This window comes from Syngnathus scovelli, chromosome 9 (assembly GCF_024217435.2).
Source record: "Syngnathus scovelli strain Florida chromosome 9, RoL_Ssco_1.2, whole genome shotgun sequence".
Lineage (NCBI taxonomy): Eukaryota > Metazoa > Chordata > Actinopteri > Syngnathiformes > Syngnathidae > Syngnathus > Syngnathus scovelli.
Window position 1 is genome coordinate 9649064 of NC_090855.1, and position 23695 is coordinate 9672758.

General features: G+C 39.5%; 1 protein-coding gene across 4 annotated transcripts; it reads left to right on the forward strand.

Moving 5' to 3' along the window:
- The first annotated feature begins 553 nt into the window (after window positions 1-553).
- On the forward strand, window positions 554-23674 carry macf1b (microtubule actin crosslinking factor 1b). 4 transcript variants are annotated; one of them, XM_068651900.1, is made up of 40 exons: window positions 554-843; window positions 1684-1795; window positions 9357-9413; window positions 9522-9692; window positions 10069-10235; window positions 10309-10468; window positions 10682-10766; window positions 10968-11212; window positions 11783-11902; window positions 12013-12120; window positions 12200-12418; window positions 12781-12984; window positions 13824-14055; window positions 14377-14603; window positions 14687-14809; window positions 14888-14989; window positions 15116-15217; window positions 15304-15453; window positions 15526-15681; window positions 15933-16130; window positions 16218-16346; window positions 16424-16594; window positions 16688-16843; window positions 16938-17144; window positions 17255-17374; window positions 17443-17612; window positions 17690-17849; window positions 18179-18373; window positions 18472-18597; window positions 18767-18910; window positions 19039-19227; window positions 19307-19421; window positions 19513-19679; window positions 19824-19986; window positions 20366-20520; window positions 20594-20668; window positions 20747-20864; window positions 21779-21924; window positions 22037-22157; window positions 22251-23674. In XM_068651900.1, exons 2-40 carry the CDS (start codon window positions 1757-1759, stop codon window positions 22277-22279), a joined length of 5721 nt encoding a protein of 1906 aa, XP_068508001.1. In that variant the 5' UTR covers window positions 554-843; window positions 1684-1756; the 3' UTR covers window positions 22280-23674. The 4 variants fall into 4 exon arrangements, with proteins under 4 accessions (XP_068508001.1, XP_068508000.1, XP_049586033.1 ...); XM_049730076.2 differs by lacking the exon at window positions 554-843 and adding an exon at window positions 8469-9163 and having other exon boundaries at window positions 1684-6550; XM_049730080.2 differs by lacking the exon at window positions 554-843 and adding an exon at window positions 8469-9163.
- The last annotated feature ends 21 nt before the right edge of the window (window positions 23675-23695 follow it).

A 23695-nucleotide genomic window follows, 5' to 3' on the forward strand; every position in this document is an offset into this window, starting at 1 on the left:
ATAGATAGATAGATAGATAGATAGATAGATAGATAGATAGATAGATAGATAGATAGATAGATAGATAGATAGATAGATAGAGATACCCGGGGGGAATATACATATCTATACAAATTATTGTAAAAGTAGCTGTCTCACTCATTTTAATGTGAAGACATATCTTGAAGTACCGTCATAAGAATAAAAAAAATAATACAAATTGAATTAAAAATATCACTTATTAGCTGATATTTGGCGAGCTGGGTCATGTGCTGTATTCTGACAAGTTATGACCATAATGACACAGTGCCGCAAAGATGATCAGTAGTGGCCTGACACACCGGTGCACAATCCATCCAGCCACGGTTAATGTCGAATCCTGTTTTAATCCTAACTCCTTCCTCATTATGAAATGTGTGGTTGGGATTATTCTGGAGGCTAGTAACAATCTCATAGTTTGGGTTTGTCCGGCAGTTTTCTTATCCAATTAAATATTTAAAGTAGGACAACAATGTTAATATTGGTATTGTGAATTTGCATGCATGCACATTGTGCTCTGTGTGTCAATATTAGCCATCGACACCTATCGAGAAGACTTCAAGCAAAGGCAGTGAGGAATTTATGCCAATTAGTTCTTCACACAACTTTCTTGAATTCTTGAATTTGAATCATTCCATCTCAGAATTTTCTGCAAACAATGAGGTAAGAATCAAAGAGCATCAAGAATCGAAGCACATCAAGTCACTTATTCTTCATACACCATGTGTATTTGAAATGTACTACATGGAAGGTTCATGTGATCTTGCAGGATACAGGAGGGGATTTGTTTGAATCAACAACACCATCACAGGACCAGCAACACTGGTATGCAAAGAGCTGGGATTAAAAAAATAAAAATAAAAAAATAACTAAAAAGCAGATGACTTGTATGCATTCTTGAAGAAAAATGCCATGTATTAATATAAATGAAAGTACTGGAAATACACAACTCCCAAAAACATAGGAACATTGGCTTTTGGGTGAAATTTCAAGATTAATCAAAAATGCAATATTGGCTTTACAGGTGAACTTAATTTGACCGTCCCGAAGGTTTTGCACACTTCCAATAGTTTAATTCACATTAGTGTTTTCATGACGTTACAACACATTTCTTGATTCAGTTTTATTTGGTATTTAAATGACGGTGTTGTGCTGCTGATTCATATAATCTGTTGCAATAGACATTATTTTGAGTAGGACTGTGGTCTGTGAGATGAAAGAAAGTATTTGAGGTCACCGTTCAAGCCAGCACCATCAGTTGGTGGAGGCCCCGAGCATATCTAAGGAATCAGAAATTGTGAGCATCACAACAGAATTGACGAGTGAAATGTTCATCAAGCTGGATAACAGTAAAGTTTGGGTGGAATGTAATGAGTTCTTCAGAAAACTAAAACTACATACATATGCTTTGCTTGCATTGCTTAATGTAATTTGTGTGTACACAGAAGAAAAAAAATCGTTTAGCTTTGTTGATACGATCAAGCTTGTATTTGTACTTTATTCAGTTACATTGAAGGTAAACAACAAATAAAGATCACATTCTGGAGCTGGATTATTTCTACTTTTGTCTCTATGGTTGGTTAATAATCAGAATAATAACACCAATTAATTTGATTGCTTAATTATGCCAACATCACTAAATGTTTGTGTTTTGTTTTGTTTCAGGAGGGATGTTGAGGATTCAAGCCAATGGCAGTGTGAGTTCAAGGGTCAAATCAGAGCACTGAGACAATGGCTGATGTGTATGGAGATGAGGCTTCCCCCCTTTAACCTCAGGGTCAGTTTTTGCTTGTTTTCTTATTGTTGTCTCTGTACTCATCTCTGCTATTTTTCTCTTCCTCCTTCATCCCATTTCCATCATAAGGATTTATTTTCCTTTACCAGCAGGACATTTAGCTTGCAGTACTTTTTTTTTTTTAATAGAGCCACTTTTGTCATACAAAGCTTTACGAATTTACATTAGAATAGTTACGGTACGCTCCCCCGAACTCAAAATCGTATGTTAGTTTTATTGAGTACTCCACATTGTCATCGTGTAAACATCAGTGCATCTCTAAAGTATTTACACAAATAGAATAAGTTCTGAACTAGTTGACTGACCTGCTGTGGGGATGGTTTTCAACAGTAGGAATTGGAAGACTAGTCAGGATTTCAGGATGGATGCATAGAGCAATGTACAGAGAAATCTTGGCTAAAGAGCCGCTGCAGTGTGCTTGGGACTTCAGACTGCATAGGGCAAATATTTCTTCTTGCAGGACAACCAGCATAAGCAAACAACCAAGACAACAAAGTGGTGACTTTCTGAGAACTCTGTGAATGTCCTTGAGTGGCTCAGACAGAGACAAGTCAGGAATCTTCTGGAGAGATCTGATTTTTTTTTTCCCCCTGGTCTGGTTATTGGGTGTTGTCTATCAAGTTTTTTTTTTTTTTTTTTTTTGGAGGGAGAAATTATTCCATTTTGGTACGAGGCTGTAACATAAAACGTGAATAAACTTTAACATTGTGAATACTTTTTGGATGCACTGTCTGTGACATTGACTTCAGCCCAGTGAAACAAAATGGATGGGTAGTTTCTTTTGTTTCTTCCTTTCTTACCAAACATAATACAATGAAAACCTGAATTTCTACTCCTGCAGGGAAACCTCTTTAGACCATAGGGAGGCAGAGGTGTGGGGGAATCGGGCTTTTTGTGCTTGGTCTGGGAAGCCAGGCTACACAAGTGTTTATCACTGGAGGCCCTCTGCTCACATGAATGAACATACTGAAAAGACATGAAATGCTGTGGGGATGACAAGGACAGGGTGTCGCAAAAGAAAAGAAAGGAAGGAGGAGCATTGCGATAAATGTGATCATATCCCACTGTTTTATTGATCACCACTGTCACATGAATGTTTATATCAAGTGCATTTATTTTGCCACGGGGAAAGATGTATTAAGAAACATCTTTATTAAGAAAAAAATCACAAGAGCTTAACATGAAATTAGGTAATAAAAATGTATAAGGACTTAGTATATATATTTTTAAAATCTGTAAAGTGTTCAAATATAAATTAGGGGATTTCTGGCAAAACAAATCTTGTCTGAAGTGAATTAGTTGAATTGAGCAATTAGTTGTGTTAGAGTATAGTGTTGAGGTAGATTATATGTTTCTAATTCTTCTAATTCATTGAGGGTTTGCATTATACATAGTATAGAATAAAATAAGTAGTAATATAAAATAAAGTTTAATAACAATTGGCATAATTTTGGGTGATTGATTCATTTCATGTTTTGTCATATCTACATGTGGCTTGAATGTTTTGGGTGGCTTGTTACCGTCCCCAATGAGAGTGTGTTAAATATGCACTTGGCTCTTCGTCATACTACATCCGGTTACAGACCTTTGTCATGCTAATGTTGTTAGTCTGCTAGTTTTTTGGGCGTTTTTTTTTCACGTTGTACCTTTGGGACTCATTCGTTATCAGCATGAATGAGGACCTAGTAGATACAGACCTTTAACATCACACTTCAGAGGGTCTCACACCTGCTCCTGAAGACATGAACTATGCCATAATTATCTATTTGAACAGAAATGTTGTCATTTTTTAACCTTTTAGTGGAAAATTTTTCGACTGATTAATACATTTATAATTCGAGGCTTGAAATAAACAGCATCGCAGCTTGTGAGGGAAAAGTTGCATTGTGCATCTCATCAATACACACTGCCATATTTTGTCATATACGTATGTCGACCAATAAGAAGAGGGGTCTTCTTTTCCTCAGGGACAAGGGGTTTCCTTGCCCAGAATATGGTAAACATTGTCATCCCCCATAAATTTCTTTCCATAGAACCTTGAGCCTTTCGTAGGCTTCTGTCCCACTGAGCAGTGAACAATTACAAGTGTTTTCGAAGGCATGCAATGCTGCGTTCACGTCAGAATTCGTCAGGGTTCGTTCGAGGTTGCAAATCTTCGCAGAACGTGGGAACTGTTTTATTGAGTTTTCTTGTCGCAAGAAAATTTTGAAAATGTCCAATATTCCCTTACGACAAGAAAAGTACAGGCTGCTGACCGTTTGGTGAACATTTGGGACCTTGATTAAACGCTGACACTTGCAATTGAGTATTAAAAAAAAACTCAAACGTAAAAACGTATGATATGGTTGATCCCCAAGTGGCTAAACCCTCATTCAAACCATAACTGTAACTTCTAGCATCAACCCGACACGGCCCAGAAAGCCCAATTGGGAAGTACTATATAGCCTTTCATTTACTTTTCTTTGAAGCAACCACTTTGGGTGATAAATGAATGTGCGTGAAAAGGGCTTCTGGTTTGACCCAAAGAATGAACCCTCCTTTTTGTGTCTCATGAACGGGGCAAATTACCATGTTTGGGGGAGGACACATTTTGAAGTCTTATTTAACAACATTTAAAGAAAGCAGCATTAGGTTAAGAATGCAGAAATTTAGCATAACAATCCTGTACAATCCTCTGTTTTTAGGACTTGGTTTACTTTTTAGATAATGGGAACTTATTTAAATATGTGTTTTACTTTTAATCTTTGATTGAATTTTTAACTCCTAACTTATGTTCAGAGTCATGGATTTGATTTAAATAAAAAAAGTTAAATACTTGAAATCACAGTGATCCAAAGAAACAGTTCTGTATATCAATCTGGCTGCAGATTGTCTATCGTAGGTTCTTAGAATACGCATGAGGAACTCTTCTTCAGCTCTCCCCAGGGGTTTAATAACATCACCCCACAGGCGTCATTTATGCTATTTCGCTCTTTCTGGCCTATGTCATTGACAGTTTTCTATTTTTCTCCACTTTAGTACAGTATTTTGTTTTCTATCAATTCCTTCAAAACTAAAAACAAGACAAGTAGTGTTTTAATTTTTTACAATAAATTGCATTAGAAACCGATTTAGAAAACGCAAAATTTGTTCTGAACTAAATATTAGGTTGGCTTTAAAAAACTAACATTTAACAGAGGAACACTCAACTTGTGAATTAGGTAGGGGGAAAAAAAACTATCTGCGTGCGTGTCTGTTAATTGGAATTGTTAAGTAGGATAGTGCGTGGGTGTATGCACAGTACAAGCGTGCATTTGTTAGTTGGATCAGTTGATTTGGTCCATTATTTGGCTGGTTGGAGAAATACAGAGGCAACAAAATAAAGAGGGCACGATATAAACTTCTGGGAAGTGACGAGCGTGTACACTTCTTGTGTGCTTATGTACACTTGCACAGAAAACAGTACTCTATTCTGTAGTTTTACACTGGGAATGTTAGTCTTTTATTTACTGTAAACCCCAAATAAAAGTGCCCCGTTTCTTATAACATCCAACAATGTTCACATGAATTGTTGCGTTAAACTAAGATTGGTAGTCCTCAGAAATATTGCGGCATTTTTTAACAAGATATTTCTCAGTAGGAGCCCTTCCTTTGATTTTTTAAGGCCATAAGCAGAGAAAATACTAATGTTGTTGGTATCATTGAATAACTCTTTGTTTCTGAGCAAAGATTACAATGAATGAAAGTAAAATGAAATGTAATTTGAGATATTTTGCAGAAATTTGTTGCCTTTCTTGCTCCTGAGGAGACATGCTGAATTGACTGAATGGAGAATTAGCAATGCAAGGGGGTTGGGATGTTGTATGAGTGGGTGGGTATCAGAGTGGGTGTGGGTCTCTTCTGTCGCCTGCACTTCTCTCCCTCACCACTAAAAGGGGAATGGGCTGAGGCAGCTGTCACTTAACATGTGAATGTTTTGAGGGCAGCCCGGGGGCCTTTAGAAAACTCTTTTTTTTTTCTACCCCCCCACCCGCTCAAGTCGCTGCAGCATGGAGTTTTTAAGCTGCTTTCAGATCCGCAGGACAGCCTTATCGGGTGAAAAGAGGGAGGGTATGAGGGGAAAACCAAGAGAGAGGTAAAAGGGTCACTTTGCCATCCAGCTGCTTGGTACAGGATCAACCTGAGCAGCGTCAGACTTGGTGAGAACGACATCGTCTTGTGAAATGGATCTGTTCGGGTCTGACCTCCATGTATAAGCCGCACTTGGCAATGAACTGTGGGAGTTCAATTGAGTCGTTGGAATACATTGTCTGCATCTCGGCGCACTATCCCATCAGCGGCGTTAACAAGGAAGGAATTCCTCTATCACAGCTCTTACAACAAAGAAGAAAGGGAGAGGAGCAGAGAGCCGGTGGGAGGAGAAGTAAGCTGAGGGGAGGGGTGCACTGTGAGGGGAAAGGAGGAGGACATTGTTTCCCTGTGACTGTGGGCAACGGAAAAGCATGAGTTATCAGGACATGTGCATGGTTGTGTTTAGAAAGTGTGTTTGTAGGTGAGCATGTGTAAATGAGTGGAATTTATTGATTGTGTATTCAGGAGAGCATGCATGAGTTTGGGTGCGCAGCCTTCAGTTTGGGATGTTGGAACTGGGAGGCCACTCAAAGGATGCTCAGACAAAGCTTTTTTTCCTTTCCTGTTTGAATGCTGAAATGGGACTGGCTGGATTCCTTTACTCATGTTGTTGGTCCCTGGTATAGGGTAAGTGTAATTCATGTAGTATCTAACTGCTCAAACTCCCAGTATTAAGATACAATTTGTGTTTCCAGTGCATGACCTGGGAATTCACATCATAAAGGACTTTGGACTGGGGTTTGGCTATATTTGAATAAAGAGCAATTACTTTGGACAGGCTGCAAAATTCCTGCAAAAAACATATATATGTATATTTTTGTGCTATGGCCTATTAGTCCTGATTAACATCCTTGAGCCATTGGTTAACCTTTCTATGGAATACTATGGGCTTATTTTGTTATGAGTCTCTTGAGTAAATGTATTGCCCAATATGCACATTCAGGGACCACTACAATCATTATTATTTTAATACCTCGCTTAACTGTGAGCGTAAAAGAGCACTACTCTACTGCTGTAATTCGGGATTATTACTGTGCTGCTAGTTCCCCAATTGGATAATTTATTTACACCAAAGGATCATATTTTATTCCTAATTAAATTAAGTGCATTGATTTACTAGAAATCACTGTTGAGAGCAGAGAACCGGCTGGTTTGAATTAAAGTAGACCCGGGTTAAGTGATGAGATGGTTAGGTCATTGCAAGATAATGAAATGGATCAGTAGTATTATGGCTGCTAGCTCACAGACAGTTACTGGCATTTCAGATGGAGGAGCAAGGGATTTTTAGGGTGCCTTGATTATAATGTAAGTTGGGACAATGAAAAACTTTTTTTTTTTTTGTATAATTTAACCTCACCCTTCATACAGACCTAAAAAAAAAAAAACAAATTTTTGGGCAGTGGGTGGGTGACTGTTGCACATATTTATTATTAATTTCATGAGATCACTGTGATGTGGCAATAAAAGACGGCACACCCATGCTTTTGAATTGTTAACCTATGTGGATATAGCCAGATACTCTGTGCCCCACTGGTAGGCAGTGATGTGAACTAACTGGGTAATTATTGATCTAGATGTTGAGGCTTTGTCTGGGACCACTCTCTGATCAGACTCAGTACTCCCCTGTGGATTATCTGACAGCATCAGCTGCCTGGTGAGACACACAATATATGAAATGCAATTACTAATGGACACGAAGGCATCATACTTCAACTCTCATTTAGTTAAAAGCCATGTCCTCTAGAATGTGTGTAGTTTAACATTTGTGTAAGAAAAATGAAATTCAAGTTTAATGTCATAATAAATGGTTCGTTGTTTTCCTTGGCCACAGACTATTTGGATCACAAAAGGTATTAAAAGCACACAGACTAGTATGAACTATAGGCGGTAAACAGTTAATTCCCATTTCTGTTTCATAAGCCAACCCTCTATTTGTCTGTTGATGCAACACAGTTGCGGACCCTCTTTTGTCATCAAGTTAAGGTGACCTTGAGAGGTCTGAATTGGGACAGCACCGAAGGTAGCACACTGTGAAACTTGCAGGGACATTTGCTGTGATAGTCTGATGAGCACACCTTAGCTTCTTTAGTCCTAGATCACTGTACAAAACAATTAAGGCAAACAACAGAAGTGCTTCTTCCAGTCCGCTTGTGATTAAAGGACATACAAATCTGTGTCCAAAATATATGTTGATACTGTTAACACTAGTTTGACAACAAGTTTAATAGAAGTGGGTCACTTGGACTTGGCTGAGTGAATGGGATTGGCTCATTGCCACTGGTTCGTCATGCCGACAGTGGGATCCTTGACAAGCCTGTCACATTGATTTGTAAGACCAGAATATTTTAGCTGCGAGTTAAAGCATGTGTGTATGTGGTCTAAATGAAAACAAAAGCACAGCAAACATCAGAGCCATGTGTCACGCTAGGGTTCCTTCTGGCCAAGAAAGGAGTAATACAGAGAGCTGGTTTCATTTTAGCTGTGGCATGTAGTGCTGTGAAAAAACACTGTATTTTTGCATGATGATTCATTTGTCTTATTTTAGGTAGCTAAAGGAGAATCTACATGCATGGCCGAGGGCTTTTACCTCAATTATTGCCTCATTAGCCTCTGGGCTGAAGGATTATGGGTAACCTCATAAGCCGGCCCAGCTGCCTGGGCCAAAAGTCCAAGCATGTGCGATCAGATGAGGACTTCCTGAAAGAGTGCTACCAACGACGAAAAGAGTGTCAGCCTCCTCACCATGGGCAGGATAAAAGCAAGGACAATGTGGTAGAGACAGTCAAGGAGGCACAAGAACTTCATCCCAAGAGAGAAGAAGGATCTCATACACCAGTTTCTGACAAACCCCTCCACAGCTCCCCTGCCTCCACAATCAGAAGTACCAGTACGTTGGATAACGCCTGGCAGGGCACCCCTTCTCCTGTAAAAACATCACGAAATGGGACACTGACTAGAAGAACTGTTCCCCCAGAGTTTTCAAGATCTCCCTTGGCTTATCCTGACAAGACTGCTGCAGAGAGAAGGACTAGTTTTCACAGGGGAGACTCTAGAGAAGGAAGTCCCTGGTCGTGGAAGACAGTGGCATCACGGGAAGTGACGGAAGTGACGGAGGTGACTGAAACTATTGTGACTGAGATCGTGGAGGTGACAGAGTATCCAACAGGAGATAAGGGAGGGGACCCCATAATCACAAGAACTGTTCGAGTCCTGAATGGAGTTGCCCAGGAACTTGCTGAGGTTGATACAAAAAAACTTTTAACATTATTCAATCACTCAATTCCTTCCATTCCATTCCATTCCATTTTGTCATCTAAACTAACATTGTGTATTATAAAGCAATGCTTGGTCTCAATCTCTGTCAGTGACCCGACGTTCATCTATCTACAAGTGTAATTAAAAAAAAAATGATGCAACATTGTTCACTTCACAGCTCCAAGGTGATGGACACTCAAGCTCAGATCAAGAGTCCTGTGTGGATAAATGGAAGGTATGCTTTAGCGTTTCATGTTAACAAAACTGATTAGATTTTGCCTTCTAAGTATTCATTCAATTAATTGATGTGGTCAATATTATGGGATGCATGATTTTCCTAAAGGAAACCAAGTCTACTTTGGCTCTGCGAAACATATCTACTGATACTGGGACGTTCCTTCAAAGCCTGGAAACCTTGCTGACATGGGTGTGTGAAATAGAGGAGCTCACAGCTAATCAGAAGCCTCCATCTTCAGAAGTCAAAGTGGTGAAAGCACAGCTTCAAGAACAAAGGGTTTGTTTCTTATCATTTCCTTTCATACTCCATAGACACTTAAATTGCCTTGAAAAGGCAGATAAACCAAAATAGTTAAGCTGGATGAAGGTATAGCAAGGTAAGACCTGTTTTGAATGAAAGAGAAAGTGCCCTGTTGAAGAGTGAGTGGGCAGAGTTTGCTTACCTGATGTTGGCAAATCTCAGAGGGAAGACCCTCTGTACCCTCCGGATTATGAATGAATATTGCATAAATCTTGACAGTGACGTTTCCATGTTTACTTCTGTCATGTGCATGCATATTAGCCAATTATTGTTGACATTGAACATATTTTTTGACTCTTTTGGTGACGTCATAAATCATCAACTAAGCATAATATTGTACTGTATGTTTTAGCTCCTGCTGCGCCTTCTAACAGACAGACGGAAAAGTATCCATACTATGTTGTTAGAGGGTCCTCGGCTGGTGGAGGCCCACCCAGGAGAGGAGGGGGATCAGGCAAGGGTCAAGCTCTCTGCTCTCAAACAGAAGTGGGAGTCCATACAGTGGGAGGCGGATCAAAGGTCAGCTATTATAGGCATTGTCTTCAACACAAACACCTCACTAAAGCTTATGTATTAACTATATTCTTTGTAGGAGGGACAGTCTGGAAGGCATTCTACCAATGGCCCGACTCTTCCAGGAAGGCGTAGACAATCTGCAGCAGTGGCTGATATCTGTTGAGCAGGCCCTAGCTCAACTACGCAATGCTGAAAGAGTGATGCTGAATCTTTCAGATGCCACAGAGAGGGCTAAGGTTGGAAATGTTGACCTCTTCTTCATAATGTATTTTCTTTCTTTCTTTCTTTCTTTCTTTCTTTCTTTCTTTCTTTCTTTCTTTCTTTCTTTCTTTCTTTATTTATTTATTTATTTATTTATTTATTTATTTATTATTATGATTATTTATTATTATGATTATTTTATTATTATTTATACAAGTCGAACTTGACATGCAGTTATTTCTTTTCAGGCATTTACTGATGAGATTCAGGCTAAAAGTGCGGCGCTTGCAAAAGTTCAAAAAACAGGCCATGAGCTCATGGAAGTGATTTCAGGTAATATTATACCCACCAAATAAAGACATTTACAGGCCCTTCCTCTTTACTTCATATGACTATGTTAAATGTAAAGCGCTTTGTTACAGCTGCAGCTGTTGCAAAATGCACTATATAAACAAAGTTATATCGTATTGCGTTGTATCGTATTGTATTGTATTGTACTATACCAATGATAGTATATGGTGACTGTGATTTCAGAGGAGGAAGAACACCAGGTGCAGGAGAAATTAGATGGACTTCGTATCCGATGCTCCGTGCTAAATTTGAGTAGTCTTGATGTACTACAAAGACTGGAGCAGGCTCTGGAAGCATCCAATCGCTGTACATCAAGCCAGGAGGACCTCCACCTGTGGCTGGGTCGTATTGAGAGAGAACTCTTGGGTATAGCAGGAGCACAGACATATGGCGGAGATGCAGTGCTATGTGCGGCTGAAAGACAGAGGGTAAGATCAAGCCGTTGAAAAAAATGTTAACCTAAAATATCCAAGTTACTTTGTTACCAAGCTCCCCAGACATACGGTTGTCATTCCATCGAGTTCATCAACATTTGCTAATTTATCAGCCAAGATTGAATCATATTAATTGCTGGACTTCACATGTTTACATTTAACTGTAATGTTCCTCTCATTTCCAAGACAGTCCAGCAAACGGAAAATACATATCTTCAATTATCAGTCAATTAATGCTCAGATAATGCAAGTGGATTTAAAGTTATTGTTACTTACAGCAGTGACAAATGCAATACAATAGCTAGTTAAATACTGTATTAAATATAGCATTACATTGGTGAGACTAGCCAGACTGCATTCTCAATTAAATGTTAGATCAGTGGCTGTAAACTACATTAAATATTTGGGAGAAACCAAAATGTCAGACCAAGATTAAAATCATTTGGCTTGGGGGTATGGTACTTTGATAAATACTATTCATACTATCTTATATAGTTGTGTTTTGATGACCCTCGTCATATTTTTGATGACTCTATTTACCACTTTTCCAATATCTTTCAATAGCTCGAACAGGCTGTAGTGAAAGAAGTGGCTTGGTTTAAGGATGCAGCGCTAAGACTTGAAAAAATGAAAACTGTTCACCTGGATCCGGACCTCATATCAGAACAACTCAATGAGCAGAAGGTTGTGCACATTGAACACTACTTTGATTTGTACTGTAAGAGATTTTGTATAAAGGTGCAATTTAACTAATTCAAAGCACAAACAAATGAGGTGTTTTGTGTCCTGGGTAGATTTTGGCTGTGGAGATTCTTCAACACAGGTTCAACATTGAGAAGATGGTAAAAATAGCTGAACTCTTGCAAACATACAGCGAGGAAAGTGAAGTGTGGAATCTGCAGGTAAACACCTCACCACATAACACTTTGTATGCAGTGTGTTGTTGGAGTTTTAAAATTGTCCTTTTATCTTTCTATGCAGACCCCATTAGATGCCTTACAGGAACAATGCGCCACCACATCAGCGACTAATTCCCATGGAGTTTTGCAGCTTGAGCATGCTCAGTCACTTGTTGTTCAGTTCTCGGAGGGCCTTACTGAGGTTTCACCCTGGCTAGATGAAACACAAAGCCTTGTTGGGCAGCTCTCCCTCAGCACAATCAGCTTTGAAGCATTACGTGAGCAACAAGACCTTTTACAGGTAAAAAGAGCCTTCTCCATATTACATCATTGCGTCTCTTTTAGTGAACAAAAAAAAAAGCCTTTTTACCTTACATTTTGAAAGTTCAGATGTGTCATATAGAAATAATTTTCCTGTTATCTAAATGTCAAGAGCCTTATCTCCTAAGATCCCGATTCCCAAATCAAGAATGTTCAATTGTGTGCTTACACATTCCACATTCGGTAGACATAATTCTGGCTGCGCTCGGTCAGTAGATCAGCTTCTGTTTCCATGAGCAAGTTTGTGCCCATTTTTACACACACAAATCTTCAGCAAATCAGGGTGTAAGACTTTAAATTCAGTGATGTTGAACAATTTAATTCTTTTCCTCCAACTTTAAGGGTCTCAGAGAGTCAATAGCTGAACATCGGCCTTTGATCACACGCTTATGCTCCTTGGCCAAACGCCTGTTCGAGCTAAACCCAATTCAGGGAGAGGGATTTTGCCGCAAAGCCACGGAGGCTGAGGAGCGGCACAGAGCCATCAAAGAACGTGTCAGAGAGACCGCCATTGTACTTGAAGACTCCCTACCCAGATTCACTCAAGTAAGGTTCCACCAATTGTAAATTAGGATCATGCAAGTACACTTATTTGATAACAAATTTTCCAGTAAGGCAATGGCATAAACGGTGTTTGAATGACAAATTGGGACGTATCGCTTGCTCAAAGGAACAGGAATTCAGTAAACATGCAAATTAATTCAACAACAGCACTACAAATAATAGGTGCATATTTGACTAATTACACTGTATTGAATATGAAATGTATTTTGCAATGAAATTAACAGTACTACTATGTACTTGGCGGCATGGTGGGGTACTGGTTAGCACGTCCACCTCACAATTCAAAGGGTGCAGGTTTGATTCCACCTCCGGCCCTCCCCGAGTAGAGTTTGCATGTACTTCCCGTGCCTGCGTAGGTTTTCTTCAGGCACTCTGGTTTTCTCTCACATCCTCAAAAACATGCATGGTAGGCAGATTGAACACTCTAAATTGCCCGTAAGTGTGAGTGTGAATACGGATGGTTGTTCATCTCTGTGTGCCCTGTGATTGGCTGGCAACCGGTTCAGGGTGTCCCCCGCCTACTGCCCGATGACTGCTGGGATAGGCTCCAGCATGCCCATGACCCCTGTGAGGACAAGCGGTACAAATAATGGATGTACTAGTATATAAGTTGGAACACCACAATTAGGTTTACCAAATATTTATGGCATCTCTCTAATGTGGATGAATTGCTATTTTAATATCTAGTTTTCCACATAAATTTAGTGTTAGGAATAAAATATTTAGTTATGCATGTAATTTGCCTAGAAAGTCAGAGCAAAAATTCAAGTGTTACACTGTATTTTGTTGTAATAATAATGCAACCATTTTAATTTCTTTAGCTGAATGAGAGGATGGTTCTTCTCAGAGAAAGTCTTGACCGCCTGCGCAGTCACATCCAGAGTCCAACACCTCTTCAGTGTCTGACCCAGAGGATTCAGGAGCAACTACATGACAGCAAGCACTTGCTGTCTGAACTATCCAAATTGGAGCTCAGCCTCACAAGTGTCAAGACACAGGCACAAGACTTGCTGACTAACACAAGGGCAGCAGGGATTACCTCCCTCGACACGGGTGATAATCATTGCTTGAATGTTACTTCTTTACATTCCTTACAGACAGAGATGTTGCCTTAATCCATGTCACAGTCATCTACTCACAATGGCGGAGCTAGACTTTTATCCTTTGGGGTCAAGGGGTAGCCAAGGCTAGCTCAGTGGTCCGCCAAGCAAAAAAAAAAATGTTTAAAACGCCCCAAATTCTTCCGAAAATCTGATAAACATTCATTATGTGTGCCTCCCCTCTAGCTCCGCCAGTGTCTACTCATATTAATATTCCACACTTGCTGTGTCAATGCTTCTCACCTTGAACTTTGTGACATCTTTACAATACTAGCAATCCAGGAGCAAGTCTCAACTCTTTCCCAGCTGTTGGATGAGACGCATAGTCAGGTTCAAGAAAGGGAAAGCTGGTTGCTCAAACTACTGAATCTATCCATGAAGTTTTGGAGTGATGTTGCTGAGGTCACCGCAGCTCTCAGTAATGCTCAGCAAGCAGTTTTGGATCTTAATGCAAGCCAAACGGACTGTGAAACAATCCGCCAGTGCTTAGAGACCATGCAGGTTGGCTAGTGAAATCTTAAGCCTTACAGTGTTACAAAACACAAATTTTGACATAATTATTCCTTAAATTTGACATCCAACAGACACTCAGGGAAGACATTGACACTTTGCAAGGAGATTTAGACACCCTTGGTGTTCTCGGAATGGATCTGATGTCAGCATGTGGGGACACAGACAAACCGGATGTCACAAAAAGCCTGGATGAAGTAAGGAGTATGATTAAATTTATCATTTGTGATGATATGAGATGCAATGAGAACAACAATGTGTTTGACCTTTTTAAGCTTTATTGCCTGTGGAACAATTTGAGTAAATTATGGAACGAATGCCATGAGAAGCTGGAGGAGTCCTTGCAAATGTCCTTAAATTACCAAGACACTATGCAGGTATGGATATGATTATGGATCTTTTGTGTTCAATAAAGGAGCAGGTACTAAATATTAGTGTATGTTTATTCATGCATCTTGTTCAGTGTGAAAATGAGTCAGTCAGCCTAACATTTTACATTTTAGGGACTTTTTGAGTGGTTGAAATCTGCAGAATTGAGGTCAACAGAAGAGTTCATGGTTGGAACTGACCTAGAATCAGTCAAAGAGCAGCTGCGTGAACTCAAGGTGAGGATTCACTATGATATAGAGCGCGAGCAGCGGGCCCCACTTCATATTACTAGTTGATTAATTCTGTTATTTGTGTTTCTCAGGAATTTAAGCGAGAACTGTACCAGAAGAAGATTGAAATAGAAAGCCAAAACCATCGCTTTGTATTTCGATCGTCACCAGGCTCAGTCTCACCCCTGTGTGACTTTCGACTGCGTTGGGACAATCTGGAGTCAGAAACTGTCAACAGACAGGTGAGCGAGTGTCTAGCTAGCTACTTTTTTTGTTTGCAGATGTGCTTTTTTATATACTTTTTTTGTTTGCAGCATCAACTGGAGTGTGCTCTACTGGGTTTGGGACAGTTTCAAAACACACTGGATGAATTACAGACATGGCTTGCCCATACTGCTGAACAATTGCGGGGCAAAAAAACAATTAGCATCGACCTGCAGGCTTGTGAAATAGAGCTGGCAAAACATAAGGTTGGTGATGAGATAATAATGTTCAATAGTGAAAATGCCTGCAAAAGAAAGTCATTGTGGCAAACATCTCTCAAATTACGAACAATAAAACCTCAAATGATAAAAAGAAACATACCTACGTACATGTACTGTTTCCTGAAAAAGTTATGTTTGCACAAATTTGTCCACATAAATATGTAACAAAAATTTCCAGACATAATCCAAGAACAAGCTCATGACATTAACTATGGAATGTCTCTCTTTTCTTACAGGTGTTGCGTAATGATGTCATGTCTCACGTTCGTACAATGGAATCTTTGAACCAGGCAGGCAAGGAGTTGCTAGAAGTTGGGTCCGGGGACTGTGCACATAGTCTTCAGTCTCGACTGGACCAGCTCGGTGAAAGCTGGGAGTTTGTTTGTTGTGAAACTGAACGTTATCAGCTGGAATTAGAGAACAGACTCAGTCAGGTAATGATTTTTAATTGTAAGTGTATAATTACGGGGTACCGTCTGTAAAGCAGCTCAATATCCCATTTTTTATATCATCTTCTGCAGGTGCAAGATATTACAATGGAAATTCAAGACCTCCTGCAGTGGTTGGACAACACAGACATCAGGTTGCCATCTTCCAAATCCATGTGGGGAATGCCAGAAACAACCACTGAGAGGCTTAATGCTCATTTGGTGAGACACACAAACTCTTTTACAAAGTTTGTAACTCAAAGTGAACCTACTTGCTTTGTTCTGCACACCCGTAACAGGAATTATGCAATGAGACAGAGTCAAAGCGTCAAACCTATACAGATGTGAAAAATGCCATTCAAAGAATGCTGGAAAGCAGCAATGTTGTGCCGGGATCAAGTACAGAACACAGCCTGTCCATAATAGAACAAAAGTGGTCTTCCGTGTACAACAAAGTTCAAGAGCGAAAGGTCTCTCAACTCTTCCATACTGCTTCATCCATTATTAATCTTAATGATTAAGACATGATACAGTTGTGTATTGTTTTTTTTTCCCTTTTTTAGGCAAAGCTCATGAAAGGCTTGACATTGGCCAAGGAATTCCACAGTGACATCCAGGACCTTCTCACCAAGATGTCCAAGTGTAAAGAGTCTATTGGACTCCTCACACCTCCCAGCTTTGTTCTGGACACAGTTTATACCCAACTACAAGATCACAGAGTAGGATTTGTTTTATACGTCATTCTTGTTGTTGCTTTTCAGCATGACTTGATGTAATAACTGTTTATTGTTTAATTTATACATATCTGTATAGATGCTGGTGGATGAGGTGAATGGTTATGGGGAGAAGAAGACCACGGTGGAGAGTGCTGGCTGTAGACTTGCTGCGCTTAGCAGGAAAGAGGACTGTGATGTCATTCATAACCTCATCATGACTGTCCAGGATCGCTACAAAAAACTACAGCAGTGTATTTCAGAGAGAGGCATTGCACTAGAGGAGGTCAAAATGAATGCCAAACAGGTAGAGGTTTTTTTTATATTTACAATCACCAACCATTATAAGCATTAACCTTGAGTGTGAAACATGGCATCCCATTTTGAACTGACTGACTGTTACCTCCTCTATTTCAGTTTAATGAATCTTGGCGCCTCCTGGTGGACTGGATGTTTGAGGTAGAAGAAACCTTAGACAACCATAAAGAGATTGCACAGTCACATGAGGAGATTAAACAACAACTAACTGAGCAGAAGGTGCGGTTCACGTTTAACAACAGCTTTGTCATTCGTACATGTTCACCGATCCCGATCATTTTCTTTAGGAGTTCCAGAAAATGCTCAGATCCAAGAGGCCAATGTATGAAGCGACGCTAAAGAGTGGCCGCAAACTTCATGAACGAGCTCAAAGCAGCTATGACCAACAGCACCTGGAAAACCTCCTGGCTGAATTGAAAGACTCCTGGGACACCATCAATGGAAAGTCAATGGAGAGGTATCAAGATATGTTATTGTTGGCAGGAGAATATTAATTCCTAAGTTTAAAACTTACTTATTTATTTCTACTTGCAGACAACACAAACTAGAGGAAGCGTTGCTGTTCTCAGGAAGGTTCACTGATGCTCTTCAAGCTCTGAATGGCTGGCTTTATAGAGCTGAGCCCCACTTAGCTGAGGATGTTCTTGTCAGTGGAGACAAGGACATGGTCAACAATTTGATAGACAAACATAAGGTAAGGCAAGAAAACTGAATTTTGACATTGCTAGTTCCATGCTCTGCGAAACACATTGTATTTTTAACTACAGTATATCACATTCCCAAGAATCACCTTCTTTCATGTTTTGCCCCGATGATTATAATATTTCATTTTTGTTCTGACTCTGAAACTTTGAGAACTAATTTGAAAGTAACGTTGTCATTTTCTTCCCAACGCAGCTGAGTGCTTTCTATTGGCGGACACACTTTTATTCACATAATGATGCCCTCTCAGAAATTATTTTATTTCATATGCATTTTATTAGTGTCACAATTTCGCACATTCTCATCATTGTTCTTGTGTAGGCATTTCAAAAGGAGCTGGGGAAGCGGGCAGGGTGCATCAAGACCCTGAAACGCTCTGTGAAGGACCTGACCAAGAGCAGTACGGCTGATTCCCACTGGCTGCAGGAGCAAATGGATGAACTGGAGGGCCGCTGGGAGGTGGTGTGCAGGCTGTCAGTCGGCAAACAGGACAGACTTGAGGCTGCACTTCAGCAGGTAGTTCAAGCTTAGTATTAGTAACTTTGTGCTATGTGATACTTAATCAATGTTGATAGTATTGCTAACGTTCATATCTTGATCTTTGTTCTCTTGAGGCTGAGAAATTTGATGGCCTTGTCCACTCATTCATGGAGCGTCTCAGTGAGGTGGAGAGGCTTTTTAAATACGGGGTTATACCTGAAGAAGAAGAAAGTTTGCTTGCCTTCCACAAACACAATGAGGTAAACACTGTTTATGCAGGTCAGAGTAACAAAATAAGTCTGATTAGGATTTAGTGAGCGAGTCAGTAAAGTCTGGTAATGGGAACTTTGTCGCCCATGATTGTATTCGTAGATCATAAAAAAATGTAATACGTTCATGAAAAATTGACTTTTGCGTACTTTTCCACAGGAAACAATGTCTACCTTAAAAACGCAATCAGCAGAGTTGGAGAATATCCAGTGTCTGGGTCAAAAGATCCTCTCCTCTTGTCATCCGGACTCAATTGTAACCCTCAAGTCTTGGATGGGTGTCACCAAGACCCGCTACGAAGAGGTGAGCAATCTGGTGCCAGCATAATGACAAATGACACATTCATTTTTCAGTCAATGGTTTGCCAATTACACTTAGTACAGCTACAGTATTCCTCATCAGAGAATCCCTTTTGTGGTTTTCTGAGATAGGTTCTGACATGGGCCCAGCAACAAGGCTTAAGGATCCAGACGACTTTAGCTTTACTGGAGGAAGAGAGAGCGGAAGTCCAGAGGCTGTTGGAATGGATCTCCTCAGCACAAGAAGCTCTCAGTATCAGAGATGAAGAGCCTGTGCCTGAAAACACAGAGCAGAACCAAGAACTTATTGAGCAGCACTGTGTATGTTTTTTACCATCATGTAAAAGAGAAGTCGTGCCTAACCCTTTACCACATGTCTAAATGTGATTTCCTTCTGCAGGTATTCATGGAGGAGCTCAATAAGAAGCTACCAGAAGTTGAACATGCAACAAAGTCCTGCAAACGCAAAAGTGTTTCAAAACATCAGGTTTCACCCTTCAAACGAACAATCATAAGTAAGTACACCACTGTTAATGTGCCACACATAAAGGAATATCAACAAATTGTGTTTAGAATTTATTCGACTTCCACGCTTTGTCTACCCAGAGAGGCGGAGCACTCTAAAGTTGCAGCCTCCATCACCACTCCCCCTGGAGCATCTTGACCCCCAGACCTCACTGCTCAGTCAGCTGGTCAGTCAGTGGCAGAAACTTTGGCTCCTGGCAGTAGCAAGACAAAAACATCTTGAACAACACCAGCAAAAACTCAAAGAGGTTATTGTGTTTGTTGAGAATGAAACAAGTACACTGTTGGAAGAGTCCAATGTGTATGGACCCATTGTGATTATTTTTTTATTAATTTTGATGTGACATTAAGCCCTGTATTTTTGCTTTTTTTTATTTTTATTTTTAATACAGATTGAAGAATTTGCCAACTTTGACTTTAATATTTGGCGAAAACGTTACATTCAGTGGATAAGCCATTTGAAGTCTCGCATCCTAGATGTATTCCGCAACATTGATCGGGATCAGGATGGACGCATCAGCCAGAAAGAGTTCATCGACTATGTCCTGGCTTCGAGTAAGACCTACTGGCGTTTCTCTTTTGTTGTTGTGTGTACTAGTAAATGTGAAATTCATAAATTACCAATTATGAATGAAAAATGACCAGTGAATGTGATGCTGTCTACAGAACAGAAAGCCAGACAAATTTGCGACTGTGACTGATTACTACTATTTAATAAAGTAATGAAAAACTTTTCAGAAGGCACTCTGAAGCCATTACACCAAAGGACATGTAAAAATGTGCTTTTATAAATTAAATGCAATCATTTTTTTGACTCGTGCTCCATTGTCACCAACATCATGTCCATAAAGCTTTTCTATACTGTGAGTATTTAATTGTATTATTATTACTTCCCTGTATCAACTGACCTCTCTCCCCACCCCATTCACTGCAGAATTCCCCACCAACTCGCTGGAGATGAATGCAGTTGCAAACATTTTTGATATGAACAGTGATGGTTTCATCGATTATTATGAGTTTGTGAGTGCGCTGCACCCCAGCAGAGACCCTTACAGGAAAACTCTGGACGCAGATCAAATCAATGAAGAGGTACATTGCTTACGAGTGGAGAAATTGCCGTGACTCAAATGGTTCACATACTTTTGCATATTTCTTTTTGCAGGTGAGCCGTCAGGTATCACAATGTAATTGTCCCAAGACATTTCAAGTAGAGCAGATCAGTGCCAACAGATACAGGGTGAGTTATGTTTCTTTTTGCCTTACAAAAAAATATGTTTGACAGTGAATTGTCATTGCAAATTTTCATTGTGTGCAGTTTGGAGATTCCCAACAGTTGCGGATGGTGCGTATGTTGCGGAGCACACTGATGGTCAGAGTGGGAGGAGGCTGGACTGCTTTGGATGAGTTCCTGGTGAAGAATGATCCCTGCAGAGGTAAGGTTACTGCAAACTGGACTTGTCTCAATAGCATTTTTACTACAAGGTCACAGTTTGATGACAGAATGCATCAATAAACATAACAAATGCATTTATAAAGATAAAAAAATATAGCAAGTCATTAATTTAAATAATAGTACGGTAGTATCAAGGTTGTTTTAAGTTCCAAGCATCAATCACAAAAGATGGTTGTAGTTCCCAACCGATTACCACTAAACTTTGTGGGAAATGATTGGCTCACGAACAAACCGTTACATTTCGGTGCAGATCATGTATCAAGAAAAACAGCAAGTTCAACAAATCTTTTATTAATATGAAAACTTGACAGAAAAAAACAACAACAAAAAAGATCCTTATTACAGCCTACAGGTGGTTTCAGTAAAGGTCTGCAATATATTGTACAGTCTTGACCTTGTTTATGTGTGCAAACTTGTTGGAACCTTTCTGCTAAACAAAAGAAAATGTTATGAAGATGTTATGGTCAAAGAAAATAAGAATATGCATTGAAACCTTGAAACTGTGGTCTAATGAAAAATACAAATGACCTGAGAATGAACAAAATCAGACATTGGATATGTTTAGCCTCGATGTGAGGGGAACAGATATGCGCTGTGAGCAAAATAGCTGAGAACAACATAATCATTGATTAGAGGTGAACTCAAAAGTAAATGTGCATGAGAGTTATAAGGCACCATCAAAATATTGAATTAAAGGTTAGTTTTGTCAGACCTATTTCATTATTATTATTTTTATTAAATTTTGGGGACTGTAATTCAAAAGCAATGCTGTGACTGTCATTAGTTGGATTTGTCTACTTTGTTCATCATTACTTTTGTCTTTTGTTATTTCTGTGACAATCAAGAAATTCTTGAATGGGTAACAACGTTCTAAAAACTGCACTTTTGCCACAGTAAAAGGTCGGACCAACCTGAAGATCAAGCAAAAGTACTTATCTCCCACAGCGAGCACATCGAAAGGTTTGACTGTCAGCAGGTCCAACTCAAGCCTCAGTCTCTATAGCAGCGCCTCCGCCCCCACCAGCCCCATGACACGCAAGGCAAGCTAGGACTTACTCACACCTTTGCCACCTTTGATTGTGCATTACCACTTCATGTTAAATATTTTTGTACTTCACAAATGACACCTGACTAGCAAGTCTTGCTTTTCAGGCTTTACTCCGCCGAAGTTTTTCAGGCGACCGTTGCATACGTCCACGAAGTTCCATTGCTGCATTAGGATCTGAACTCCTGTTTGTCTCTACAGAAGGCCACAACTCTCTATCACCATCAGGTCAGGCAATAACCTTTTATCTCAAGTGACTGCATATGCAGTCTGTTCTTTATACAATATATCACTTTGTTTTCATTCTTTCTCATCCTCCAGAAGAAGCTGAGAGGCTGCTCCCTACATGATTGCCTCTGCCTTCAAGCTCCACGTGTGCACTAAACCCAAACAGCCTTATGGCCCTGAATGACAGACATACTGATAAGTAGAAATGTTGTGGTCGTACACAAAATGCAGACCCTGAAAAAAAACAACAGAAGGTCAAGATATCGAAAGATGTGTAGCTTTGGAGTGTCTGTTGAAACTCTCAAAGTGTGAAGAATCAAACATGTTCACGCTCCAGTTGCAATTTACACATAAAATATAAATGGACACTGGAAGGTTTTGTAAATGTTTTGCATGGAAACTTAATGCATGGTTGCCTTATGATCATTTTTTTCCCCTTAGCAATGTTTACTGATTTTTATATTATCAGAATCAGTAAGTATAAACTGCTATGTAGTAATCGTCTGTTTACCCTAATAGTGTACATTGCTCAGTTGCGAACATTTACTGCCATGGAAAAAAAAAGTATGTTCCTTGTTTGTCCACTGAGAATCCAAAAACACAAATACCAAAACCACTATTAATTTGCGAGGATACAGTATGTTGGTCCTCAATTGTACACTGTAAATTGTTTTTTTGGGGGGGTTTGGTTTTTTTGCTGCTGCAAAGATGATATTTTTGGCAGGGCCACAACCTTGTATCATTTACGGTTTCTGAAGCCGTGCGTTTAAGTGATCTTGCATTGTTTTTAATGCTTTTAGGATAATGTCATAATTGAAAATTGTGCATCCAACAAATGCAATGACATTTTGAAAAGTTGACTATTTTGTCAAGATTCTTTTTAAGGGGGGTTTCATGGAACATTGCTGTAAAAGTGTTGATTTGATATTTGCTTTTTATTGCAGTAAAGGTTTTTGATTTTTCTTGAATTTTCTTCACATATTAAGCACTTTCTTACTACATTACAGGTTGGTTTATTAGCAAAAAATGTAGTAGTTATGAGATACATGTTAAAAGCTGTTTTTGTACCTAGCCATCAAGTCTGTTTTCCAAAAATACAATTCAGCATTGATAGTATTTTTTTTTGCTTGTCTAACTAGCAACTTGTACCAAAAGTGTATCTTGTCTCTTGTTTTTCCTTTCTGCAGTGTGGAATGTCTCTTACGGTCAGCTCACATGTAAACAACACAATTGTGCACTGCTTTATTGCTCGTTTTAGTATGTGATAAATGAAAGATACCAAGCAACTTTACATAAATTAAAATTTTCTTTTGGGGTACTGTCTATCCATGACAATTAAACAAGATGGTCAGTGAGAGAACAATACATTTTCACTATCTTTGTAAATAACTCAGCTTAAAAGCACCATTTTATGCTCTTGTTTTTCAGACCTGGTATTGCAGACAGAAGGTGAAATACAGTAGGGTTGAGTCTATGCAGTTGAATTGATTCATTAAATATTTTTAAATATAGAATACGCCTTTTGGCCTCAATTTGTT

Bases quoted from the DNA above. Each gene is read 5' to 3' on its own strand.
- macf1b (XM_049730076.2), top strand. From the start codon at position 8,549: ATGGGTAACCTCATAAGCCGGCCCAGCTGCCTGGGCCAAAAGTCCAAG. The intron at 15,454-15,525 runs GTGAGCGAGTGT...TTTTGTTTGCAG, and splicing joins CAGAAACTGTCAACAGACAG to CATCAACTGGAGTGTGCTCT. The intron at 19,987-20,365 runs GTAAGACCTACT...CATTCACTGCAG, and splicing joins CGACTATGTCCTGGCTTCGA to AATTCCCCACCAACTCGCTG.